Here is a 26760-nt window from a genome sequence, read left to right as displayed (position 1 = left end):
TGATCTATCATATATTCTATATAATCGTCTAAATGTCAGTTTTCTGCATGTTCCCTCAAACCCAAGTATTAACTTGCATGAGAGATTAATCTTGTATTAAAGTGATACACAGGAAAAAGTATCCGACTCTGACATAGACTCCTGCATTAACATACAGCACATCGTATCTATAGTTTCCTGTGATCTGCTTCAGAAGCTATGACAAACTAAACTTAAAATTTTAATGGAAGTTAGTAAGTATTTACTAAAAACGTTTCCTACCTCTGCCCAGAGATCCATATGGAGATTTTCCCATGGTTATTCTTCTTCCCTTGGGGCTGCTGTAGGTAGGTGAGGACCAAGTGTTGCCATTTGCTGGGGACGAAAATATTCTCCTGTGATTCAACCTGTGCCAGTAAAATAGCTTTCATGTCATCGTTTGAATCCATGCACATACTACAAAAAAGAGAAAAAGTACAGGCTGAAAACATGAAATTTCTGATCTCAATATTTAATAATGTCTAATAGCTATAATTCCAGGTATTTGAATTAGATTAAAAATCAGTTCTATTTTTTCTAAAGTGTATTTATTTTGAGAGAGAGAGAGAGAGAGAGAGAGCGCGCACAGCAGGGGAGAGGCAGAGAGAGAGGGAGAGAGAGAATCCCAAGCAGGCTCTGCACTGTCATTGCACAGCCCAGTGTGAGCTTAGTCTCACAAACCATGAGATCATGACCTGGGCTGACATCAAGGGTCAGACGCTCATCTGACTGAGCCACCCAGGTGCCCCAAAAATCAGTTCTATTTTTTTTTTAATGTTTATTTTTGAGAGACAGAGAGAGACTGAGCACGAGCCAGGGAGGCACAGAGAGGGAGGCACAGAATCCCAAGCAGTCTCCAGGCTCTGGGATGTCAGCACAGAGCCCAATGCCAAGGTTCGAACCCACGAACCATGAGCTCATGACCTGAGTTGAAGTTGGAGGCTTAACTGACTAGACCACCGAGGTGCCCCGGTTCTATTTTTAAACTAATTTGAAAAGTCAGTAGATCTTTGTTTTACACCATAAAATCTGCTTAGTTATTTTATTATATTATTACCTCAATTCACGAACTAAAATAGATGAAGCTCATTTGCTGGTGTGAATAATTTAGGCATTAATTTTCAAAATTCAATTTGAAAAAAAAATGTATTGTTACTATTTATTAAATGCTTTACTTTATTTATTTTTGAGAGAGACAGAGCAAGCGGGAGAGGGGCAAAGAGAGAGGGAGAGAGAGAGAATCCCAAGCAGGCTCCGCACTGTCAGCACGGAGCCTGATGTGGGGCTCGAACTCACAAACCATGAGATCATGACCTGAGCCGAAACCAAGAGTGGGACACTTAACTGACTGAGCCACCCAGCTGCCCCTGTATTGTTACTATTTATACAGTCATTGCCTTTTTAGAAATTACAGTGTAATATTTGGTTCATACAAAAATTAATACATGTTGTACATAAATGTCTAAATGCCAAGATGTACTAGGGGGGTCTATCCTACTTGGAGGGATTGCTGAGAGAATTGGGATATAATGCATACAAAATACCAAGTAACCTTTATAACAAAAAGCATATATCCTCTAAATACCATATTTTTGTTTAAAGTTTTATAAAAATTGTATCATACTCATTCAATCCAACTAAAAGATTTGTATACCAGTTAACAAAAGAGGTAGGAAAAAAAGACAAGACTGCAAGAAGAATTGAAGTTTATCAGGTAATGGCTATTAAACATATAATCTGCATGGAAACCAGCTGTCTGATAATACCATCTTAAGGCGATTGCAATCTGATAGAATATTTCCATAGGTAAGACTTCAGTGAGCATTGGTCTAAAATCTACTTGAGAATTAACATAATCTACTTTCAGAGTTTAGTTATAGATTTTTGGATAGAATAATATATGGTTACAGAGGTGGTATTAATACTTGTTAGAATGTATCTTTTTAAAAACAGTTTTCTGATTTGCGATTTGCTGTAATTATCTTTATTAGATTTCACATCAATGTCTGATCTAAATTATTTAAATATGCGATCTATTCGCAGGGGGTTGAGGATAATCGATACCGGAAGATAAAAGTGCCATTGCGGGCGTCAGCCCACACTTGCATCATCAGAGCTTTGGATCCCAAGGAAATCATATGAATACATCCTTCTTCTATGAGCTTTTCACCAGGATTTATGTACTCGGCACCTTCCAGTCTGTTGTTCTCTATGATAAAAAGACGTTAGAATAATCAGTAAAGCAGTTGATAAAATGAGGGGAAACGTGAATTTAAAAGAATACAAAGCATGATTGTTCATTTGCGGTAAATTATTTACCTGGATGTTCCAAACAATATTCCCAAACTTGAGATGTTAATTCCAAAAAAGCACCAGGAGCGAAGACAGTAACTGGGTACACTGGAAGTTATTAAAGTCTTCAAAATATATGATAATTAAGGGCTAATTGTGGGAATGAACAGATCATTGTGATGTCACTGTGGTGACCTATTACAAACTGTGCCACATTTCTCTTATTGATTGGATTCGGTCACTCTGACATTACAGACCCTGTCCCACAGAGCACACACCATTGTCACATGCGCGACCAAAAATCATCCTATAATTATTACAATAGCATGATTTAAAAAAAAAATGGTTTTTGAAAAATTGTGCTGTTTGAATATATTCTTTGTTTAGACTCCCTGATGAATCATCTTTGCATATAATTGCTAAGTGATTCTGAAACTCTAAAATGTTATTCTAAGGCAAGCTAAGGTAATGCCATATGCTTTGGGCTATCTGGTTATTCATCTTGACTTCAAGTGGTTTCTCACCACACTGAATCCTCAAGCCATCTTGAGGATTAGTACACTGCCTGACTTCACATAGAGCTATGTTAATGAAGATGCACCAAAATACAGAATGCATGTCCAAGGGCTCAGACTTTCAGAGAAGATGAACACTACCAGCTCTTAGACTGCTTATATATTTGTTGCCATTTTCCAACAAGTATAAACACCACCAACTTTTAAGAATATTCCCCCTAAATTCATTATTTTGAGGACTATTGCCCAAGATATGAGATGTATAGAGAATTCATATCTGATGTGCTACTAATGTTTCCATATCAAATCTGACGTTGCATAAATAAAAGACCAGAACAGAAACCAGTGTGTACCCAGCTACTATAAAGTAGAAATATAACAAATAGTTAATACAACAATCTTCTGAAGTAAATTTTATTGTCCCCATTTAGAGGGTGACAGAATTGAGCTGCTGAGATGAAGTAACTTGCTCAAGGTCACAAAGTTGGTTTAGGGCAAAGGATGTGTCATCACTATAATACCTTCTTACTCTCTCCCTTCAAAATTTTGGTATATATACTATTTTTAAATGTTCTTTTTTAATATTTATGCAGAATTGTCATTCTAAAATATATGTCTTCTAATATATTTCTACAATAAAAAAAATTTTTTTTAATTGCCCACTACTCCACTTTTTCTCAGGTCATTGTGTATACTTATTTCATTTTATCAGAGACTGTCTGCATTGTGATTGCCCCCACTTAAATCTGAGAAAGAGATCTGCACAGTTTACAGTACAGGGGTGGCACTCAAGCTCTGAATTAAATATAGGTGAGTCTAAATCCCTCCCCATCACTTACCAGCTCTATAAACTGGTCATGCTGTTTCACATCATCTGTGAATATGGACAGTGCGAGCACTCACCTTACCGAACTGTTGTGAAGATTAGATTGAAAACGTAAGTAGAAAGAGTGGGGCAAAGTAATGTACATACAGAAAACACTCAATGTACACGGGGCAGCAGCAGAGCTATCAATCCTTAGTGGCAAAGTTCAACTCACAAAAGAAAATGCTAGAACTATTTGTTTTTGTTTTGTTTTGTTTTAAGTTTGGCTTCCTAGGCTAACCCGCAAAAGTGCAGAAGTACACTATGCTAACAACACGGAAATGTGTCTGGAGAAGTGGATTCCGAGTTCCAGCTGCGGACATCAGGTGACACTTCTCACTCTCCCATCTTGACAACGTCATTAAGGATTTCTTTTCTATCAGTGTCAGTGGTGGAGGACCTTGCCCGAAGGCCTAGTGTTCCGAAGCAGGGAGCCAGCGGGATGTGTCAGCTTTGCCCCGTGAAGAGCCCCTGCGGCCAGGACCTCCATGTGACCCCTAACCAGCTGTCTCATCCAGTCATTTCATCCATCCCATGGACCCTAACAATTAGCCGACCTGCTTGGCTTCTCACCGCCATAAACTGCTTTTTAACGAACAGGTCCTTCCTGCCCTCGTCATATGAGGAACCAGACCCAGTTTTGTGGCGGCAGAACAGAGATTGTATTGGTTATAGAAAGTACTGGAATGGAAATGATTCTAACCGTGGAGAAAGGCTGACTCACTCAAACGCAATGTGACAGGAACTAGCAGAGGGACACTGCGGAACGATGTGGCGCGAGGAGGAGAGCTGAGCTAAGAGAGAGAAAGGAGATGAGATGGGGGCTCCTGGGGCCTGGGGAGAAGGGGACAGAAGGACAGAAGAGTGGCTCTCGGGCTTCTTCCTTTACTTCTCTCACACCAGGAATCACCCTAATCCAGTGATGGGACCAGGAAAGAGGCAGGAAATGGGGCTGGTGATCCCCCACGGCAGTTGTACACGTGGGGGTCCCTCCGCCGCAGCCCCCACCTCCAGCCCCAAGGCCACAGTACAAAAGAAAGTAGGGTTTTTGAAGCTATCTCACCAGCCAGGCTTTGGGGAGGCAGGGCCTGCCATCACTAAGGCACCTAGCACGAAGAACATGTCCAGAGCCAGTGAGAAATCCCCATGTCCTTACAGCTCAACCCAAATGCCCACGTGAAAAAGCTCAGTGAAACAGACAACAGATAACAGCGGGAACATCATACCTGCGCCATCCAAACTACTGTCCCGCGACATTAAGGATTTGTTTCTTTTCTTTATCTTCTTTCCTTTCTCCATGGCACTCTCCGCTTCGTGGATGCACTCCACACTAAACCACAGTGAGACGCTGAACCCTTCTGACAGGTGTGGCCAGCAGTTCTGCCCCAGCAACGGCAAGTGGACTGGGGCTACGTGCCAGGAGGAGAGCAGCCGCTGGGGGAAACTTTCACTGTCGGCCTCTTTCCTGCTCTGCGAACTCTGTGCTCTCCGTAATAATCCCAGGGCCTTACTGTTTAGAATCCCAGGACTCCTTTGTGATGAAACGCCATTGCTTAAATTTGGCGTATGCAGTAAAGGGAAGGTTAGATACTGTGAAGGGCTCACAGCAATGTCGCTTTCAATAATTTTCAGAATACCCAAAAGAAGAACTTCCTAGAGAAAAAGCAAAACAAAACGTCAGGATCATGTTAAGGTACATAGTAATTTTGAAATTCTGGTTATAAATGACAGTATGTGCTGCCAGATTCTCTGTCTCCCTCTCCCTCTGCTCCTTCCTTGCTCTCTCTCTCTCTCGCTCTCTCAAAAAATAAACTAAAAAAACTTTTTAATAAAAACAAAAGAAATTAACTACAGTAATTATATCTGGAATCATTTCTACCAAAGAAAGATGTTTATTTCTAAGTAGACTATAGTTGTTTCTCTCAATTTTACTTTTTATTTTACTTTATTTTATTTATTTATTTTTTTAGAGAGAGAGAGAGAGAGAGTATGGGTAGGGGAGAGGAGCAGAGGAAGAGCAAGAGAGAATCCCAAGCAGGCTCCACATTCAGCGTAGAGCCTGATGTGGGGCTTGATGCCATGATTTCTTGGATCATGACCCAAGCCAAAATCAAAAGTCGCACACTCAACTGACTGAGCCACCTGGGTGCCCGTCTCTCAATTATTTTTAAGTGAAGCACAGAACCAGACACCTGACAAATTCTCCAGATTTCTGGATGATATTTCTAACATGACTGACTTCATAAAATTGAGTGGCTCAATTACTTTCCAACTTACTTTACATGAGTTTTCCCTAATCAAATTAATTTTCTTTCATCTGCTTTTGGTAAAACAAAATAAGTGTTTTTAGGTTTTCTTTATAAATTACAAATTTTTTGTTAAACTGAAGTGTAGAACTGTAGAAGAGACAAGAGAGGAAACGAGCATCTAATTAAAGAGAAAAGTAATGACTAAGGAGACAATTAAAAAGTAGAAAAGAGTAACCTAGTACAATGCCCTACCAATTATATGCCCTATGCATAAAATAACAGCTAACATTGATGATGATGATGATGATGATGATGATGACGACGATGATGAGAAATGCACTCAGGGAAAGTAATAGAAACATTTCGGGGTGCCTGGGTGGCTCAGTCGGTGAAGTGTCCGATTTTGATTCAGGTCATGATCTCAAGGTTTGTGGGCTCGAGCCCCATGTCAGGCTCTGTGCTGACAGCTCAGAGCCTGGAGCCTGCTTCGGATTCTGTGTCTCCCTCTCTCTCTGCCACTCCCCTACTTACATGCTCTGCCTCTGTCTGTCTCTCTCTCTCTCTCAAAGATGAATAAACATTTAAAAATGTTTTAAAAAAGAAACACTCCAAACTACAGTCACCAAATGTCTACATCAGTGGTTTTTAACCTTGTGCTCCATAGAGTCCTCTCAGGGTCCACAAGCGGGAGTAAGGTGGGGAAAAGGGCAGGGCTCAGTGACATTTAATCTTGCGTCACAGAAAGTAGCTCCCAGGTTTTCTGTTTGATTTGCATATGCTTCCAGTCAAGGTCTCATTATAAAAATGAGTTTCTCAGCAAAGAACAGTCGAAAAGTCACTAAGTTACACCAATGGAAAGAAGTGATACAAGATACCTCAAGAGTAGATACTAATTTTCTAAAAAAAAAGGATAATCCTTAAAATGGTAACAACTACTCATAATTAAGTTCTCTTTAGTAATTAAAATTACTTGGCATTTCTTAAGCACAACAACTAGGGGTGGGATGAGGTAATGGGACTATGATCCCAACGATAGGCTGGTTAGCCAAAACTGAAGTGAAACAGTTAAAATGTGGGGAAATAATAAAATGATTGAGAATCTCACACATAATACCATGGAGTTGACTGTATAATAATTACCACAACAAAAGAGAGAGCTTAGTGATTTCCAAATAGGTTTTAAAATATCCTATTAGGTATCCGTGAAAAAAAATTAAATTATAGCATATTTACTGTACAAGGAGATTTCTCCAGAAATATTCTCAAAAGAAGGGTTAGCTCTTCCGAACACGTTCTTGAGCTCATCAAAGATACCAAAAGATCCACCAATACTCTTTGGCATGCTAAATTAAAGAAAGATGGGGGGGAAAAATTAAAGCCAATACAAAATTAAAGACACAGAACAAACAATTTCACTGAAAGGGATCAAATACTAGTTTCACATCTTCAGTGGATTATAAACAATCTAATAATCCAAAAATGTGCTGAAAAAATAGCAATATGATTAAATGCAAACCAACCAACCCAGTGACAACCCCCCCACCCCCACTTTTCTTAAAGGTTGGTTAGTTCCCAGTAAGGGTATTATTTAAAGAAGCATAAATTAATACAATATTTGTTAAGTAAGTTGACACTGTTAAATACCATAAAATAGTCTGCTACCTTCTCATCTTGAAACTGTTTAAATTATAAGTATTACTTTCTAATTAGATGACATAGATAAAAGGGTAAATATTAAAGATTATGAAGATAATTAAATATCACAAACTATTTTGAACGCTTTCTTTATTCCATTGTGGGGTTTAGAATAAAATATAATTGGTAGTACATACATTCACAGAACTTTTTAGAATAAAGTGATTAATTTTTGTAGCACACATTTTAGTATTCAAAGTACGTTTACATGCATTATCTCAGCTAATCCTCAGCAAAAAAATTCCTACAAATGAAATATTATCTCCATTTTAGACATGCCAGAAATAATCCTGATGTGCAACCTGAGAACAGAAGCCACGTGTAAGCATCATGTTTTGCAGAAGCAGTGAACTGACGCAACAAGACTAAAATAGCACTGACTTTACCCTGTAACACAAACCCATGAAAGGTTGTAGAGTAAGAACTATGAAAACTAGTCAATAAAGGAAAATAATTAAGTATTTATCCTGCCTTTCCTTTATGAACTCTATCTCAGGGTAACCAAATAGTTGATGACAGCAAGTTTTCTTTAAGTATTCCCGTTTATCAAAGAAGATGAAATAACAGCATGTTACCATTTTGCAGTCCCTAGGCTATGAGCATCCATGGCTCCTAGCACCTCCCCAAAAGAGACCACCAGACATTATGTGCCTCAGGTTGGAGGCACGGACTCCTGCCTGTAAAATATTCTGGTCAAAAAATGGAACCTAGTAGGGTCACCTGGGTGACTCACTTGGTTAAGTGACCGACTTCAGCTCAGGTCATGATCTCACAGTTTGTGAGTTTGAGCCCCGCGTTGGGCTATGTGCTGACAGCTCAGAGCCGGGAGCCTGCTTTGGATCTGTGCCTCCCTCTCTCTCTGCCCCTCCCCTGCTCACGTTCTGTCTCTGTCTCTTCAAAAATAAATAAACATTAAAACACTTTGTTAAAAAAAAAAAAAATGGAACCTAAGTCTGATTAGGTTTCTAGGTCTTACTACCAGTGAAAGGAAATATAAGGGAGAAAGGATCGTGTTAAACAACCTCCCGGGGACATAATTACCAAAACTCACAATGCAGGAGACGCCTCATGATAAAAGACCTGGCTTCTTTAACAATGACAGCAACAAAATTCAAGGACTGAGAGTAGACATCCACAGAAGAAAAGAGTTGAGACATATCTACTTACTGTAACGTATGAACCTAACTAGGATTCTGATTTTAAAAAACACTATCAAATAAAGTGTTAGATAATCACGGGGGTGGAAGGGGAGAAGTAATATGATCAAAATAAAGTATATATAGGTGCTTAGACTTTTTTTTAAGTTCAACACAGACAGGTACCAGTTCAAAATGAGGGGATAGAGATATATATTTATATTTCTTTGTCTACTACTGAAAACTTGCTGAACTAAAAGTACAGAATTACAAGAAGAAAAGAGATCCATAACAGCAATAAAAGGGGGGAGTCAGTGGGCATTGGGAGCACATCAGACTTAAAAACATTTCTTGAAGATGGAAGAGCAGAGAGATAAGAGAAGCTGCAGCCTAGAATCTCTCTGAATTACAAAGGGGCTCAGAGGAGGAGGAGGAGGAGCCAATCTGTGTCTGTCTACATTCTGGAGAGGAAGTAAGAATGAGGCTACAAATGCAGGGATTAATACAAGGTTTGTCTGGAAGCACCTACCTCTCTCCTTGATCCTGAATATAGGGCACAGGTAGCTCAGCTTTGACTTCTATGCCCACACCTTGATAACTCTTGAAAGAAACTCAACGGATTGCCAGGCAAAAGCTGAGCTGGAGAGTGGAACATTAGCACCAGGGCTACCAGTTATACAAGTACAGTCTGCAGACAGGCCAAGCAGCTTAACCAAGGGAGAAAACAGGGACTAAAATAAAACCCGAAAGCTATTCACCAAGCCATGCATCCTGGCATTGGGCTGTGTTGCCTGGATGAAGGGATGACTTTTTCTTAGCACGAAGACACTATTCACAAGCCGTATGTGTCGAGGAAATACTTTTCTAATGTACACAGAATGTCTTATGGGGTAATAGTGGCCCTAATAGCCCCCCAAAGTAAAGATTTCCTTATTATGGTATTTGGGGAACTTCAGTCATCAGGGATTGTCAACAGATTGCCTATTCAGGGAAGATGCCAAATAGGAAAACAAATTTACTTTTACATCATTAGCTCCAACGGCTTTCTTAAATAGAAATGGGCAATAAAAGGTTCAAAAAATATTTGAGAATCAGCAACATAAAAGAGAAAAAACAAGATATAAAAGACAAATTGATAAACTGACCCCAGAGAGAACATAAATAATTTAGGGTAGGAAAGATATCTTTCTAAGATGTTAATTACTAGATCCAGATATATACCCAGATATGTGGGTGTTCAACTAACTGAGCCATCCAGGTGCCCCTACATCCAGATATATTTAAGAAGATATTTTATCCTTATGTGAAAATGGAATAACCAAAAAATCAAATGAACAAAAAGAAGCTCTTAAATATTAAAAGATAATCGCCAAAATTAAAAATTGGACAAAAGGTTGGAATAGAATTGAAGAAAGCTCCCAAAACACAGCACAAAAAGAGAGAAGTAGATAATGTGAGAGGAAAGCTAAGACAATGCAAAGTCAATCCAAGAAGGCCTAAGATTACAATTAGGATGTAAAAAAGAAGAGAGCATAAAACACAGAGAGGAGAAAATTATTTTTAAAAATACTAAGTCTCAGGGTGCCTTGATTTTGGCTCAGGTCATGATCCCAGGGTTGTGGGATCGAGACCCACATTGGGCTCTGCGCTGAGCATGGGGTCTGCTTAGACGTCTGTCTGTCTGTCTGTCTCTCTCTCTCTCCCCCACCTCTGCCTTGCTCCCCATCTTGTGTACTCTCAGTCTCTCTCAAATAAAAATTTTAAAATTTTTTAAATTAAAAAAAAATACTAAATTTCTGTGACTGTTAGACCTTTCTAGATATGACACCAAAAGCATTGTGACAAATGCAAAAATAGATAAATTGGACTTCACCAAAATAAAAAATTTGTGTTTCAAAGTATACCATCAAGAACATGAAAAGATAAAGCCAAAGACTGGGAGAAAATACGTGCAAATCGTACTTCTGATAAGGGGTTTTTACCTAGAATACATGAAATCTCTTACAATTCAATGATTAAAACCACAAATTATCCAAAATAAAAATGGGTAAAGGACTGAATAGAAATCTCTCCAAAGATATCCAAGGAAGATACACAGATGGCCAATAAACACAAGGAAATAGGACTAACAACATTAGCCATCAGAAACATGCAAATCAAAACCACAATGAGACAGCATGTCACACCCACTAGGATGGATATAGCCAAAAACATAGGTAATGACAAGTGTTGGCAAGGATGTGAAGAGACAAGAATCCTCATACTCTGCTGGTGGGAATGTAAAATAAGTCAGCCACTTTGGAAAACAGTCTGGCTGTTCCTCATCTAGTTATACATAGAGTTACCCCTGGACTCAAAAGAAATGAAGACATATGTCCATGTGAAAACTAGTACATGAGTGCTCATGGCGTTATTCAGAATAGCAAAAAAGTGGTGATGGTTGCATAACTGTGAATATACTAAAAAACACTAAACTGCATATTTTAAATGGGTGAACTGCGTAGTATATGAATTATATCTCAATAAAGCTGTTATTAAAAGGTAATATAATAGAATTTCTCAGAGCTAAGCTAGAAATAAGTCTTCAGCTCAAAAGGATCCACAATAAAGTGTCTACCACAATAAATATAAACATACCCATACACTAAACAAGTAAATGGAAGAAGAGGAAAAACTTTTCTTTACAGTACAATCCCAATTAATAAATATAGAAGTAATAATGGGAATAGAAAATAGCTATTTGGCAAATACCACAGTAAACAGCAACTTTACAATGGAGAAACTCAACAAGACACCACTTTCACCAAGCGATCAAAGTCAACATCACAGTAATAAGATACAGATACACAAACCACAATACGACACACGCAAAAGGCACGTAACTTGTGAGGTCTATTTGCCAAAAACGCGTAACTTGAATTTAATCATGAGGAAACATCTGACAAACCTGAATTAACGTTTCATGCGTGTTATACTTCTCCAACTAAAATCTAGATTTCTCCGACTAAAAGCTAGGTTTCTATCTATTATATATAATACAGCCATTTTATATACTCATCACGAATTCCTCAAACGTCTGTGAAAGTACGGAGTGGAGAGTGGCACTCAGCATCTGATGAAGCAGCAACACAGTGTTTAGACTACAGTTGCTGTAATGCCACTTCTGCGTATATGACCCTGAACAACTCACTCAGTCCCCTGGAATCCAGAGCTTGCTCTCTATAAAATCAAGATACTTATAACACGTCTATTCTATTGGGTGTTTCTGGGGAACAAGAGAGATGATGCATATAAAGCTACTTTTGGAACCACAGAGCACCATGCCAGCGAAAGCCATTATTACCAACTCTTCATTTCACATAACAACAAAATAATTTTAAAGCTATTGTGTAAAACTAACGGTTTCAACGCACCTTGAAAATCAGAATCAGCCTGTGTTAAAATACTCAAGAACCCTCCTAAAAGATTTTTCACAGTTCCCTGAAGATTAAAAAAACAAAACATAAGAAATTAAATTTCTTACCTCATGAAAGCATGAAGCAATGGTAATGTCACAATAAATTGATAGTTTACTGTATATACATATATAAATACTTTAAAATAACTGGAAAGAATGCTATGTATATAATTACATACTTTTCATTATCTTTTTTTTTAGGTGGTGTATACATTTATTTTTTTATACTGTTTTTGTTTTCTGATTTTTCAAAAACAATGACCATATTAAAATTCAATGTAATTTTAAAACTATCACCCATTCTCAGAAATATACTAGGATTAGTTAGCCAATGACATTAATTTTTTTATGCTCCTTTAGAGGACCATGGAGTTAAAATATTTTCAGATTTTACCACTCATAGGTAAAAACATACCTGAAGCATTATAAAAGATTAAGTAGTCATCTCAAATAATTTTCAGGCAAGTTGGGTTCAAAATAAAGAGATGAGTAACTGGGGCATGAACATGATAAATACTGATCACATTTAACTAAATGCATCTTTTACCTGTTGCATGAGGAGAAATATATTCTTTTCTTTCTGTCTGATGATTTTCAAAAAACTCTCAAATACATGGACAAGTACATCAAGTTTGGCTTTACCGGCAGAAAGCAAATTTAATTCCAGCATAAAAATCTCAGGATATATTATTTCCCCGTCTGTGAGGTTTTCAAGTAAGTCCTTCGGATTGCCTGATGCGCTGAAAACTTCTACTTCAGGCTTTACGTCTACACCTGACAGGGGAAAAGAAAAGATTGTTTTTATTCCCTAAACACGGAATAAATATTTCAAATCTCATTTAACATTTAGGAGATCTTGTGGCAAAGTGCTATTTATAAGAAGATTCTCACGATGCCCTTTCCTACAAGGTGCCTTTTGATGACAGTAAGTATCCTGAATAATCAAGGCTTGTGGACATTTGAAGATAAGTGAGTGGCTTAAAAGTAGTTCTGGTCTTCAGCAGAATTACAAATATCAACAGTAAATTTTATAGACATGTGATACAGATTTAACACATTCCTCTGGCACAAGTGGAAAAAACCACTATCCCAAACTTTCTGCTGCCAAAATACCTAAATCACAGGGTGGTTCATTTGCCTGCCCATATCTCTGTGAAAATAATAGGCTTGGCTAGTGGTTGGGTGAATCCTATACTTTGACTTCTTCCTAAGTAAGAAAGATAGACACTGTCACCAAATATTACATTTTGGAAAATTTAACTGATGTGCTCTTAAAAGTGACTGCTTGGGATCTTTAAAAAAAAAATGTTCATGTAGTCAAGAAATGTATAAATGTCTATGTGGACTGGAGTTCTTTAAATTAAGATCTAGTTGAGGGGCGCCTGGGTGGCTCAGTCGGTTGAGTATCACACTTTGGCTCAGGTCATGATCTCCTGGTTGACAAATTCGAGCCCTGCGTCAGGTTCTGTGCTGACAGCTTGGAGCCTGGAGCCTGCTTTGGATTCTCTATCTCTCCCCCTCTCTCTGCCCCTGCCCCACTCATGCCCTGTCTCAAAAACAAATATAAACATTAAAACAAATATTTTAAAAGAGCTAGTTGACAAACCTATAAAAAGGGGGAAGTCTGTCATAAAACGTTAGTACTCTGGTAAAGCCAACCCCATTAAAGCATTATTTTTTTCTTTTCTTTTTCTTTAACGTTTATTTATTTTTGAGACAGAGAGAGACAGAGCATGAATAGGGGAGGGTCAGAGTGAGAGGGAGACACAGAATCCGAAGCAGGCTCCAGTCTCTGAGCTATCAGCACAGAGCCTGACGCGGGGCTCGAAACCACGAGCTGTGAGATCATGACCTGAGTCGAAGTCGGACGCTTAACCGACTGAGCCACCCACGCGCCCCAAGCAATATTTTTTCAAAAGCACTGCCTCAGAAGGTGGGGGGAGGGGGAAATGGAAAAAAAATTCAAAAGGTATAAATTTGCAGTTATAAGATAAATAAGTACTAGGGATGTAATGGACAACATGATGGCTATAGTTAACACTGCTATATGATATAAACATTTTTTGTTAACGTTTATTTATTTTTGAGAGACAGGGCGTGAGTGGGGGAGAGGCAGAGAGAGAGGGAGGCACAGAATCTGAAGCGGGCTCCAGGCTCCAAGCTGTCAGAACAGAACAGAGTACAACGTGGGGCTCGAACCCACAAACCATGAGATCATGACCTGAGCTGAAGTCAGACACTTTACTGACTGAGCCACCCAGGCGCCCCTACACTGCTGTATGATATAGAAGAAAGTTGTCAGCAGAACAGAACCTAAGAGTTCTCATCACAAGGAGAAATTTCTTCTTCTTTCCTTTTGATTGTACCTATATAAGATGATGAATGTTAACTGATACTATGGTGGTAATCATTCCACAATAGATGTAAATGAAACCATCATGCTGTGTAACTTAAACTTACACAGTGATGTATGTCAATTATTTCTTAATAAAACTGGAAACAAACAAGAAGAGTTTAATAAATCAAGTAAGCTATATGAGTATGTGTGTGTGTATATACATATACACATATGTATATTCTTTCAATTAGTGGCTGTGCTTTTCTTGTTTTCACTCTCTTCATGGTACACAAATGAATGAATGAATACTTGCTACGCGCCTATCAAGCCCTTTTATTTCTTGATACTCTTCACTTCTGACACCTATTGCTTGTTTTTTCTACTGGAATATATATGAAAGCAGGGACTTTCTATACCCTGTATTCTCAGGCATTCAGTTAATGTTTGTCATACCAAAATATATCTGTTTTAAGTCGCATATACAAATGCCAGAATTTACTGTTGAGATCAAATAAAACGGAGCAATGCCTCTTTTAAATTGCAAGGCAATACAAAATTCCAAGGTGGTATTATTATAACCATTTTTCTAAGTAATAATCTGACTTGCAAATCCGACCACAAGTACTTCAGTGGTATTTTACCATCATCTCGGGTTTCACTGTCCTCAGGGTTGCTCTCACTATCTGCTTCATAACCTTCTTCTTCAGCCAAAAGTTTAAGACTACAACACTGAGAATCCTCAGCTTCTTCCGAAAAATCACCAGGTTGGGATGACAATCCTTCTTCAGACTGATGACTCTATAAGATTGGTGCAGTTAGAAGGCAAAAGTAGTAATATTTGCTCATTTTTAATAATAGAATATTTATTACTCGAAAATGATTTTGAGGATAGCTTCAGTGTTTTCTTTATGAAAAAAATCTCAGGAATCAATATGAAGCACTATAAATTATGAATTTCATGCAGCAAGATTTTCCAGAATCTCTTGACTTTATTAACACCTCCAAAATGGGGGTCTGTAACAGAGTAAGCTATAGGTCATTTCAGTTTTACTGAAAAAGAGGTCTGTGAAATTTCACACTAGTTGTACAACAGCAAATGACCAAAAACCACAATGAGGTGGAATTATACTTCTTACAACTTTATGCTAGTAAATAAATACCATTTTTCCACATTTGTTCATGGAAAAAGATTTTTCCATAGGATTTTTATAAATGAAATGTTTCATAAATTAGATAACCAGAGTAGACAGGAAAATTGTTCAAAGGGATTAATTTTAAGATTTCAGAATGAGACTATCTACATATATTCTTGATTCTCAGAAATCAAGAATCCAGCGTTAACTTCCTGTGTAGTATCGTGCAGCCTGAAATCTTGCTTTTCTCATAAAAATGCTACTAAGATATTCACTTTAGAAAACATTTTCACTTACAGAATCTCACAGTGCTTTATCACTGCAACATTAATAGAAGGTAGATTAAAGGAGGTATTGTAACATTTTCCAGTTAACCCAACTGATCCAGCAGCTACTTCAGTAAGTTTTTAAAGTTCTGACAAACAGCAACATAAAATATTACGGCAGAAGATTATAAAATGTCATATACATGGCTAGACTGAGAAATTAAGAGAGAAGTTACATAAAGGACAGGTGACAATTAATTGAAGGTAAAGAAACAGGAAAGGAGAGGGAAGTAAACTAAATATGCATCACGGTTTCAGGAAAAATATTACAATAGTTCTTTTAGAAAAAAAATGCCAACATGAATGACTGAAAAACTGTGCTAATTTCTATGCAAGTACTAGTCATTTCTATGTTGAGTGATTTAAAATTAAAGTGAATAGAGAGTTCTGGAAATATTAACTGTACCAATATAGGATCAGAAAAGAGAGCTGAGTCATCACCATGCCTGAATGATCATTTAATAAACTATCGGTTATATGCGAGACTTAGCAAATCAAATAATACATTTCTGTCTCACTGAGAGCAATTTGTCAGTAAACTGCCAGATTAGATGAAAACAAGCGCGTCACGTTGCTCTCCTGCTTTTCATGAAATGGGGCACTGAGTGAATACTGTCCATCCCACGTGATGGAGATATGACTCACAGAAGGAGATATGACCAGATCCTGGCCCGTGTTCTAACCACATTCATCAGTGGCTGGTCCCATCCCACGCCCGTGTGCCTCTGCTAGTCATACCTAAAAAACACAACTGAATGTTATCCATACCTTCTCAGTCATAGCATCGTGGTGGTCAAAATCTACTGAGTGATTCCCCAGTGCGACTCGAAGCAGGGCATCAAATAAAGGCTTTGCTAATTCTGTTTCAATCACCTTTGACTGGGAGAGATGGTCCCTCATTTCAAACAGTATGTTTTCCACAGACAAATTCTAAGGTAAAATAAAGGATACTAAGAATATTAATAACGTGCTTAAAAAATTAAACAATGACAAAATAAATATTTACTTAAGATGTACAAAGTTATTAGTACATTTATTTGCAGCAGATACGAAAGTATAATGACTATAAATATCCAGCCCTATACAAATATCCTGTTATAATTAGTAACACTTATTTATCAAATGCTTTACTCATCTTATTTCATTCTGAATTTCAATGTATCATAAATTGACTATATCACATACAAAAAAAAATAGTTGAAACTTCAGAGTTTTGATTAACCACCTCTACATTTTACAAACGCCTTATTCTTAGAGATTCCATAACAGTCAAAGAAGCACTTATATTCTAATCCCTCCCTCCCTCTCCCTTCTTTACTCCCTCCCTTCTGTCTTTGAAGGAAACTCTTGCTGCTTATCTATGTACCTATATTAGGCAATGAAGCCGTAAAGATGGATACGAAACTGACTTCTCCCTTAAGGAATTGCCTCCGTCCAGCGAAAGAAACAGATACACATTGGCAAGATATCATGATGACCATACTAGAGCTATAAACAAAGTTCTCTGAGAGACAAAAAGAGAGAAGCTGCCTGAGAGACCTGTCAAAAGTGTCCCAGGGGACACCCAGGGGAGGGGTTGTGTGAGATGGACCATAAAGAACAGAGGTGGGCAGCACACATACAGAGGGAGAGAGTATACTAGGCAGAAAAATAGGCACAGAAGTACAGAAGTACTACGAAAGAGTGGCATCTTGAGAAGCTGTTGGCTAGCTCCATATGGCTGATGGCAGCATGGTGAAGGATGGCAGGCAATGAAGCCAGGCAAGGAAGTGGAAACAAGACACCGAAGGGCTTTGTGTGCTATCCTAAGGAGTTTGGGTTTTAACTGTGAGCAATGTGGAAACATCGCGAGTTTTTAGACAGGAGGAAATAGGGAGACAGGGACTGTAGTAGGGAGAGACTGTTGGCTGACAGAACAGTTAGGGATGAGTTATGAACAGGCGATCTGCCATATTTGAAGTTTCCTTAGAAGCAGGGCCTGAAACAGGATTCCTGTTTTAGTTGAGAGGTGCTCCCAGGAGAAATCTGTAAGGTCATGAGGGAGGCAGGCTATGTTGCGGGGAAAATCCAGGCCAAGAGGTCATTTCAGAATAAATGCAGAGCCCCAGCCCAATTCCATCGGAAGCTCCGGAGGCTGAACTACACCACAAAGATTGTCCCCACTCTGCACAGCTACATCCATCCATCACTGGCTATGGGCACCCTTCCCAGGCATCTATAGAAGGAGCATTTCCATGAGCCAAGGGCAGTCCTTGGGCGATGAGTGCAGATGTGAGCCCTTGTAGCAGATGGCAGACGGGTGCATCAGCGGGGTAAAGGGGATCTGAGCAGGGCACCAGACAGCATGACACCGAGACTGCAAAGTTTGAACTTTGAAACACAAATTCCACGATCACTCATGACATTTAATGCTTATCTAATGCCTTTCAGGGTTGGTAACTTTGACATACGCGGATTTTGCATTCCAAACTAAACTGTAAGCTTCCTGAGGGCAAGAACTGGGTCATGTACTCCTCTGTCCTCCCCAATACCTGGTACTGTGTTAACCATACAGGAGCTTCTCAAAACACAATCTTTGGAAAAACAAAATGACCTTTAAAACAAAGAAACTTAAAAACAAAGAACTTTAAAAAAAAAAAAGGAAAAAAATACCCAAAAACAGGGCACCTGGGTGGCTCAGTCGGTTAAGTGTCCGACTTTGGCTCGGGTCATGATCTCACAGTTGGTGAGTTCGGGCCCCATGTCGGGCTCTGTGCTGACAGCTTGGAGCCTGGATGAAGCCTGCTTCGGATTCTGTGTCTCCCTCTCTCTCTGTCCCTCCCCCATTCGCACTCTGTCTCTCTCTCAAAAATAAATAAACATTAAAAAATAAGAAAAAACAAAAAAAAGAAAAAATATATTTCTATACACATACATATATATTACATAATAGCTGAACAAAGGACCAAGTTATTACCTGATTAGGTAACTCTAATTCCATCTTTTGCTGACTAGCTCTGGTACTATGAAGACAAATGGCCAAAAGGGCTTCCAGAAGTCGTATGCTCTGAAGTGAGGTCTCACTTTCTTGACTCATAAATACCTTTGCTTCCTCAGGAGCAGCTTCAGTAGCTGAAACATGGCCCGTATTTTTGGAAGAGATATGGTATGACTCTAATTTACCTAAACTGTCAGCACTCTGTTTTGGACTACCCATTCCTGATGGCATGGAGTCTCTTTTCATAGTCAAAGATGATACATCTTCCTTCACAGTGATCTCAGATTGAGAAGTTCTATTTAAATCTTGGTTTTCAGGTACATGTAGGTCTCCTTCCTTTCCTCCTTGCTCTTCTTCATGACTTCCGAACAGTTTCTGTATGATCATAAATATTAATTTACGGCACGCTTGGAAACCACCAAGCCTATAAAACTGTTTCTGGAAAACTGGACTCAACATGTAGATCCAACGACACATGGACCAAATGTCTGCCGCTTGGTGCATGTGTTTGGGAGAAGGCAAGACAAGGCTCTCAGGAGACAAACATGGCGGCATAGGATGGAAAGGCTCGCTCGCTGTACTGTCATAGCCCGAAGTATCTTCGGAATCATTGGCCGACTCTCTATCAGATTCTGCTTCTTTACTTACACATAAGAATGCCACACAGAGGAACAGGTTTATCATGTTGATATGAACATCCTGATGAACAAACTTCCGTTTCCTTGGATAAGTGTCTTTGAGGCTGGCATAAAATTTGCTAAGACTCTGAGGAGAATCTGAATAAGCTTGCTGGTTACGAAAGGAAGTACCTGCATTTAAAGATGACAATTCCTTCTGTTCGCCGTCTAGCCCATCAATACCTGGAACTGAAGAATCTTTTTGTTGTTCCCCTAGGCTGATTATCAGAGTTTCAAATGCTTTTAGGGAATGACTTCGAACATCATCTAAGTAATTTAATTCAATTATTTGACTTACTCCATTAAGACTTAAAAACAAATCTCTTATTACCCTGTGAGGGAAAAAAAATACACGAGATTTTACAAACGAAACGTCATTTATACAGAGGCAAATATACCATTCAAATATGTCATTGTTGCACGTGGTATACACTACTCATCCAATTCATCAATTATTTTGCCAACATTCTTCATGAGATGAGGATCTCCAATTACTTTCTACTTGCTTTCACATCCTTCTTTAAACACTGCCATGACTCAAGCATCATTTAGAAAGACTGGATCACATGCATCCCAAGTTAAATGAAACAACTCAGGGAAAAATACTTTTCCCCAAATGGCAGATTCTATACAAGTTCTAAATGCCACAACCACCTCCACACTTCAGATGGACGAATGCCGCAAGCAGGCAGGCATTTGTGTGTCCATTTGTTTGTCTGCCCGATGGTCTATCGAGACTTTTTGTTTTACACCTGCCCCTCACAAAGGCAAGGAACCAAACGACCGAGCTGAAGATTTTCAGCCCTGTCTCAGGTGAGACTCTCGGGACTGGATCACTGGAATCCTAGTAACAACTAATATGAATCAGCTCAGCAAAGATCCAGGGTGTCCACAAATATACCAAAGAGTTACAAAACTTTGGAATAAAGTCAGTTCTTTTTAAACAATGTCAGAATGTCAGAAATTAATAAAAAAAAAAGACTGTAACGATAATGATAGGTTATATTTTATTATGTTTTTAAAATGATATATGCATTAATTTGAAAGGCCAGACTATCAGAAGCTAGCTTTATTCATAAAATTATTTTTTAAGTACTTGACAACCACAAAATCTAAAACACTCATTGGTAGAATTCTAAGTAATTTTATTTTTCTTCTTTTTGCTTATCTGTATTTTCTATATTTTTCTGTATGCATTGTATACGTAATAAAGGTGGCTATGGTATTTGAGAAATAACAATTCCCTTAAATCTACTGTCTTGACAAATAATTAGCATTTTAGGTAGGTGCATAGTTTACAAAGTTGTAAATAAGTGGGTGATATTTTTAATTTTGTATGTTTTATAAAACATTATAAGCTCTTTGTAAACATTCTTTTTAATGACTAATAAATATTCTATCAAGTAAATATAAATTAATTAATTTAACCTTGCCCCTGCTGTTGGGTATCTATGTTGTGTCCATTTTTTTCCCCTCAGCGATATATTTAAACTTCACTTTTCTTCCCCACTGAGAAATTAAAATCAATGGCTCTATGCTCTGCCCTATAACCCCTCCAGTAAAATGAAATAAATAGATCAATCAATCAATCAAGGTAACAAAAACAAAAAAACAAAAAAATCTGAGCTGAGATGGGAACATTCATTCTTTGTTGTTAAACTAAACTTAAATCCTAGGAAAGAATAAAAGGTCAAGACATTCAAAAGCATACAAGAAAAAAATATCTGCACCCACGCGCACATACAAACCTTGATTTAAGCAGAGCAGGCAGAGTTTTTAAGTAAATCTGAAGCACTTCCGGAGGCAAACACTGGTTATGATGGCTGCACACATGGGCCTGAGCTGAAGTAATGCTAAGGTGTTGACAGTGACGTGCTAACTCGACGCCTCTTTGGAGCACGGGATTAAATATGCAATTATACAGCTTCCACCGAACAATTACATTGCCCTTCTGGATTAAAGTGCAAATGTGATTTGCAATCTGCACACTACGGAACCTGTCTTCTTCAAAAACAAAATTCTGATAAGCCTCTAAGGCGCCCCATCTCCACAACAAGTCTTCGGACCCACTGCTGGGCAGGATCCCTTGAGATCTGTGAGAGGGACTGGACGGGCTTGGGGAAGGTTCAGCCTCACATGGGCTCCCCTGCAGTGCTTCCTCTAATTTGGCTAGCTGGTCAGGGTCAACGGTACAGATGTTGCAAGCTGCTTTTTTCATTTTCTGTGGGACCTCGGCTCCTCCTAACTGATCCAGAATAAGTTTGTTAAGGATATTCAGTATGTGCGGCTGAAAATTTTTCAGTGCCGGTGATTTGAACGCATGGAGCAAAGGAATGATTACGGATTTGGGATCCATGCAGCAGCATATTCCGACGTTGTGCACACCAGACAGCACCTGGACACAAGTGCTGCTCAGGGAAGCCTGCTGCAGCAAGCGCAGGCACTGGTGGGCGCACACCGCGATACAACAGCACCGCTCGGGGTAACAGACCTCTCCGTCTGCGGTCTCCTCAAATGGGTTTTTGGAAACCTGGTTTTTAAAAGCCGACACCAGGAGACCTGAGAGATCCCTGTGGTGGTGCATGAAGTGCGAGTATTCGCACCGTCTGTGCCTTTTTCTTGTGCACATTGAGTGATGAAGTTGCTCCGATTTCACTTTCTTGACAGTGCTCATTATTTTCATCACGCTGTTTATCAGGGCCTTCAGATGCTCTGCGGCCTCCGTAGGAGCTCCCTCTCTTAAAACCAGCCATTCCATTTGAAGAACTGTGGTTTCAAACAAGTTGAATCCATGGTGCTGGGTGAATTCTTGAACCAAATCCATGGCTTGACTGAAGAAGAAGGGATTAGAAGCTGCGCTTTGAAGACAACAGATCAGGATCTGCAGAACTCCTTCCAGAAGCTCAGGTAAGAGAAGGGCCCTGTGACGGTACTTTGAAAACACAAAGCCTTCTCGAACCTCCTGTAGTGTTCTCTTTTGTCTTGGTGCAAAAGGGTCAGGCTGCTTTTCGAGGCAAGTTCTAATTTTTAAAGCTGCTCTAAGCAATTCAGTTAAGTTTTTTCTAAGATTTTCTGGCATCACCTCTGCAGCACTAATATCCACTGACATAAGATGCAACACTGTTCGGAAGAGCATCCGTTGAACCAAAGCCACCGGTTCCTCAGTCCAGCCTGCGGAAACCATCTGACTCTCCAAATTGTCCCTTAGATTACAGCAGTCCCCAAAGCCCGCTAGGAATTCAGTCAGCGTGGGCACTACAGTGGCTGCTAGAGCAGAATTATGATTCAAGGTAATGTCGAACTTACAAACTTTCTCTAATAAAGATAACAAAACATGACATAAGTCAAATGGGGAATTGTTCATGTGACTGAGAATCGACAAGGCAGCTGGCTCACTCAAAATGTCGGTGTTTGACTCCTGTCTTGGAAGGATCTCCTTGGAATTTTCCAAAGCCATGGTGTCAGGAGGAGTCCGTTCTTTGGTTGCTAAGTGGTCAAGTTTAGCTGTAAGGTGGTCTTCTTTAGGAGACTGTGTTGCGAAATGCTGTAGCAGACGGGGCCTTCTGTGCTTATTCATTGCCACGCTCTTGTCATCTGAATTGGCTTCTGAATCTGAGGTGGAGAGCTGTGTCTTTCTTGCATCTCTTACAGAATAGCGGTGGGTGATTTTACGCTGTCGTCTGCTTTTTCGAAAAACATTTACTTTTGCAGAAACCTGACCGGATGGGGCACTTCCTTCTAAATATAATTTTTCCTGAGTAGATCTTTGTGAACTTGAGTTCTTTTCTTTGGCCAGGATTCTATCAGCTGAGAACGGTAGATTAAAATCTAATAAAATGAAGAAAGAAAATTTAGAATACCTTAATATGTTTTCAAACTCAATTTGTGTAGGTGATTATTCTCTTATTTATCTTCCACTTTAGGAGCTTTTCCTCTGTTAATTTTTACTGGGGCTGATTTCCCTTAGCGATGTGTTATGTCTCCAGATCACTTTCCCCCCATAATTATTTTTCTCATGCTCAGTCCCAGGTAGCACTGGTTCAGGGGATACAAATTGATTTGGAACACAACAAAGGAGAACAAAATTAGGGAAGAAAATCTAATTTAAAAACCATACTTTACACTCTGACATCAACAGACGAGACTCTAGATTATCTAGGATTTGGCACTACTCTTCATCCTATATTACAAATCTCCTTCAACAGTCCCATTAATTAAGAAACAAAGGCATATTATATTCTCAAAAATAGTACTTAGTCTATATTATTGATATAACTTAAGAACTTTAAGATTTCCCAAAATTATTTTAAAAGCATATAATAGATTATTCACAAAGATTGAGGTTAAAAGAGTTCTCCAAAATATTACTGAATGTGCCTCACAGTGAGCTAGGAACAGGCATCCCTGTTTTGTCCTCGGTGCCTCGAACTGAGGGCCCCAGCACATGGCCCACGCACAATACCTCCCTCCGGGGGAAATGCATAAATCTTCCTTACTAATTAAAAAGTTCAGAAAATCGGTCTTTCCCTTTGCACTGCTATGTAGAAAGATCTATGTGAAAAATATAGTTGCAATTTAGAACAAATAAATAACAATCTCTAAATAAAAGATATCGGCCTTAATTAAGAGAGGAAGGGGAGAAATTCAAAGGAGTTGGACAGATTCTACCGATGCAAAAGACGCAGGCAAGGAAGACAGCTTTCCCAAAAGAATACCAGATATCTTAAGCGCCAGACAATTTGTGAATTCTACAAAATCAGAAGTAAGTGAGAGCAGAGAGTTAGTGAATCAACCAATAAGCAGGATGGCAATCTTACAAGACCTTAATCCCCTGAAGAGAGCTTCATATCAGAAATTAAAATGCATATGTGGCATTAAAATACAATATATAAAGATTTATTTTTATCCTGAGAGATCACTAAGCATCTCACAATTCACATATCCCACGTATCACGTAATGGTCAAGAGGAAAACTGTAATTCCTCTACTGAAACATTTAAACAAAGTTTCATACACTTAATATGATATATGTGTGTGTGTAAGTTTTTTCAGTCAGACACTAACAACAGATATTGACCTTAGTGAAAGAATTCTACCCCGCCTTGAAACAAAGTATTCCTTCCAATTAACCCTTTCAAAGAAATGTTAAAACTAAACCAAACCAAACCCTAAACTAAACAGCAAAAGTCACTGGTAGAGCACTGGTCATAGAAAGCAGTCTTTAAAATAAGCGAAGGAAATTTCATCTCTTTTTTTGAACGTTTCACTATCCATTTCTCAGACAGGGTTGCATACCTACATTTACTCCTTCTGCTGAGTGAGCTCCTTCCTCATATGTTTTCCAATCGTCATTACATTTGAGTAATCCCCGAAGAAGCACCATGGTTTTTGTATTAGCAGGAATAAAAATGTGTTTGCGTAAAGAACTTCTCATGTCAAGTCTCACACTAACAGACACTGTTCTGAATTTGAACTGTATCAACTACCAAGGCAGAAGGAGCTTTTCAACGGAACTTTTTTTCCCCAGTGGAATTTTGGTAACGCAAGTGATATGATAAAAGAAACATACCTGCTGCCTTCTCTTCTTGAACAGGTATCTTCCATACCAGTGGAAGGAGTGACAGGAGTAGAGTGAGGAGTTCTTCTCTGCACGTCAATGCCTGTGTTAGAAACAAAACAATCCTTCATGTTCTGAGGTCATGAGACACGTAATTCCTAGTGCTTGGTCTTAAATTGAACCATAAGTTCCTTTTTTCTTAAAAGGTTGCATTTGAGAAGCTAAGAATCAAAGTAACTGATCTCAAATCCCATTAAAGTTGTGATACTTTTCAATTTATAAACCTTTCCAATGACAGAAGAATGTAGGAGTATTGGACGGTATTTAGCACACTCTTGCTGATTTTTCCCCAAATAGCTGTTATCCCCACCATGCGCATTGCAAGAATTCCTCATCTATGAAAAAAAAAAAAATGTGCTAGGTGGAAATGAAAAGTTCAGCCCTATTAATTAGCAAACCAATAATATAAAGCTACTAAACAAAAAGTCTTCATGCGGTTAAATGTAAAACTCAGAGAACACAATTTTAAAAGGAGAAACTGACATGATTAATGAAGAATATCTAGAAAGACTTATTAGTGAAGGTAATCTAATGAATATGTATCAACTGCACACTATGTCCACAGCACTGACTGTCTTACCCTTTCTGGAGGATATGGTCCAAGCCCTGGAGAAGGTCCCTTCATTTGGTCCGTAAAATACATACACACAAACAGTTAAAGAACAATAGAAGGCATGTGGTATAAATAAGTACCTGGGTGTGGTACAGACACTCGGTGTCGGAGATCAGAAAAAGGAGCGGTCATTGCCAGTCAGGAGTATGGAAGGGGGACTGGAAGCAGAGAGCCAGTCTGGACACTGACGTCATGGGCAGTAAAGGAATTGACAAATGAAGTTCAGATTCCTCACTTTAGTCAGTGGGCAGGGAGCCACAGCAATATAATTGCATTTGCTTCTTAGAAAGACCACTCTAGCCACTGTATAGAGGACAGAATTGGGGCGGGAGGGAGAGGGATTGATTGATCAGTGTTTAGAAGCAAGGAAAACAATAATCTGGATAAGAGATACTGATAAACAGAAGTGCTAACAGTAAATCTGAAAAGGAGACAGAATTGAGAAATTGCAAAGAAGAACTGAAGTAACTTACAGTTGATGATCTATGAGGTAGAAGGGGGGAGAAAAAAAAATCTGAAAGAACTTGGAGAATTCTGGTGTAGGCAACAAGGTGACTGGATAGATAGATCTGGAGCTTAAGAAAAAGATGCGAAGTACGCAACTCCCAAGTCTTTTGGGAGTCCCTGCAGCAGAAGTCAAGGGCACAGGAGATTTCCTAAGGAGAGCATGAAGAATGACAAGAGTGGACGGATGGCTTTGGAACACTCACCATTTCAGGAATGAAGAAGGTGCTGGAGAGAAAGAAGTCTGTAAAGGAGACTGAGGAGTAGCACCCCCAAAGAAATGCAGAACAAGAGAAATCAAGGGAAGAGAGCAGTTCAGGAGAGAAGAGAGGAAACCAGGTCAAGAGC

At 38.9% G+C, this 26760-nt stretch overlaps 1 protein-coding gene across 2 annotated transcripts in view; it reads right to left on the bottom strand.

The window, feature by feature from the left end:
* Positions 1-26760, bottom strand: part of LYST (lysosomal trafficking regulator) — a 180556-nt gene that overhangs the window by 109250 nt on the left and 44546 nt on the right. For both annotated transcript variants that reach the window (XM_043596252.1, XM_043596253.1), the window contains exons 4-14: positions 25248-25338; positions 21427-23506; positions 18981-20010; positions 16793-16954; positions 15207-15363; positions 12775-13001; positions 12184-12250; positions 7173-7282; positions 4917-5343; positions 2083-2227; positions 262-435 (exon numbers count right to left, since the gene is read on the bottom strand). In XM_043596252.1, coding sequence (XP_043452187.1) covers positions 262-435; positions 2083-2227; positions 4917-5343; positions 7173-7282; positions 12184-12250; positions 12775-13001; positions 15207-15363; positions 16793-16954; positions 18981-20010; positions 21427-23506; positions 25248-25338 — 4670 coding nt within the window. The remainder of the gene's footprint in view (positions 1-261; positions 436-2082; positions 2228-4916; positions 5344-7172; positions 7283-12183; positions 12251-12774; positions 13002-15206; positions 15364-16792; positions 16955-18980; positions 20011-21426; positions 23507-25247; positions 25339-26760) is intronic.

Source organism: Prionailurus bengalensis, chromosome D2 (genome assembly GCF_016509475.1).
Source record: "Prionailurus bengalensis isolate Pbe53 chromosome D2, Fcat_Pben_1.1_paternal_pri, whole genome shotgun sequence".
In the NCBI taxonomy this organism is placed as follows: Eukaryota; Metazoa; Chordata; class Mammalia; order Carnivora; family Felidae; genus Prionailurus; species Prionailurus bengalensis.
The sequence above is the reverse complement of the archived record's forward strand: the minus strand, read 5'-3'. Positions and strand labels throughout refer to the sequence as shown.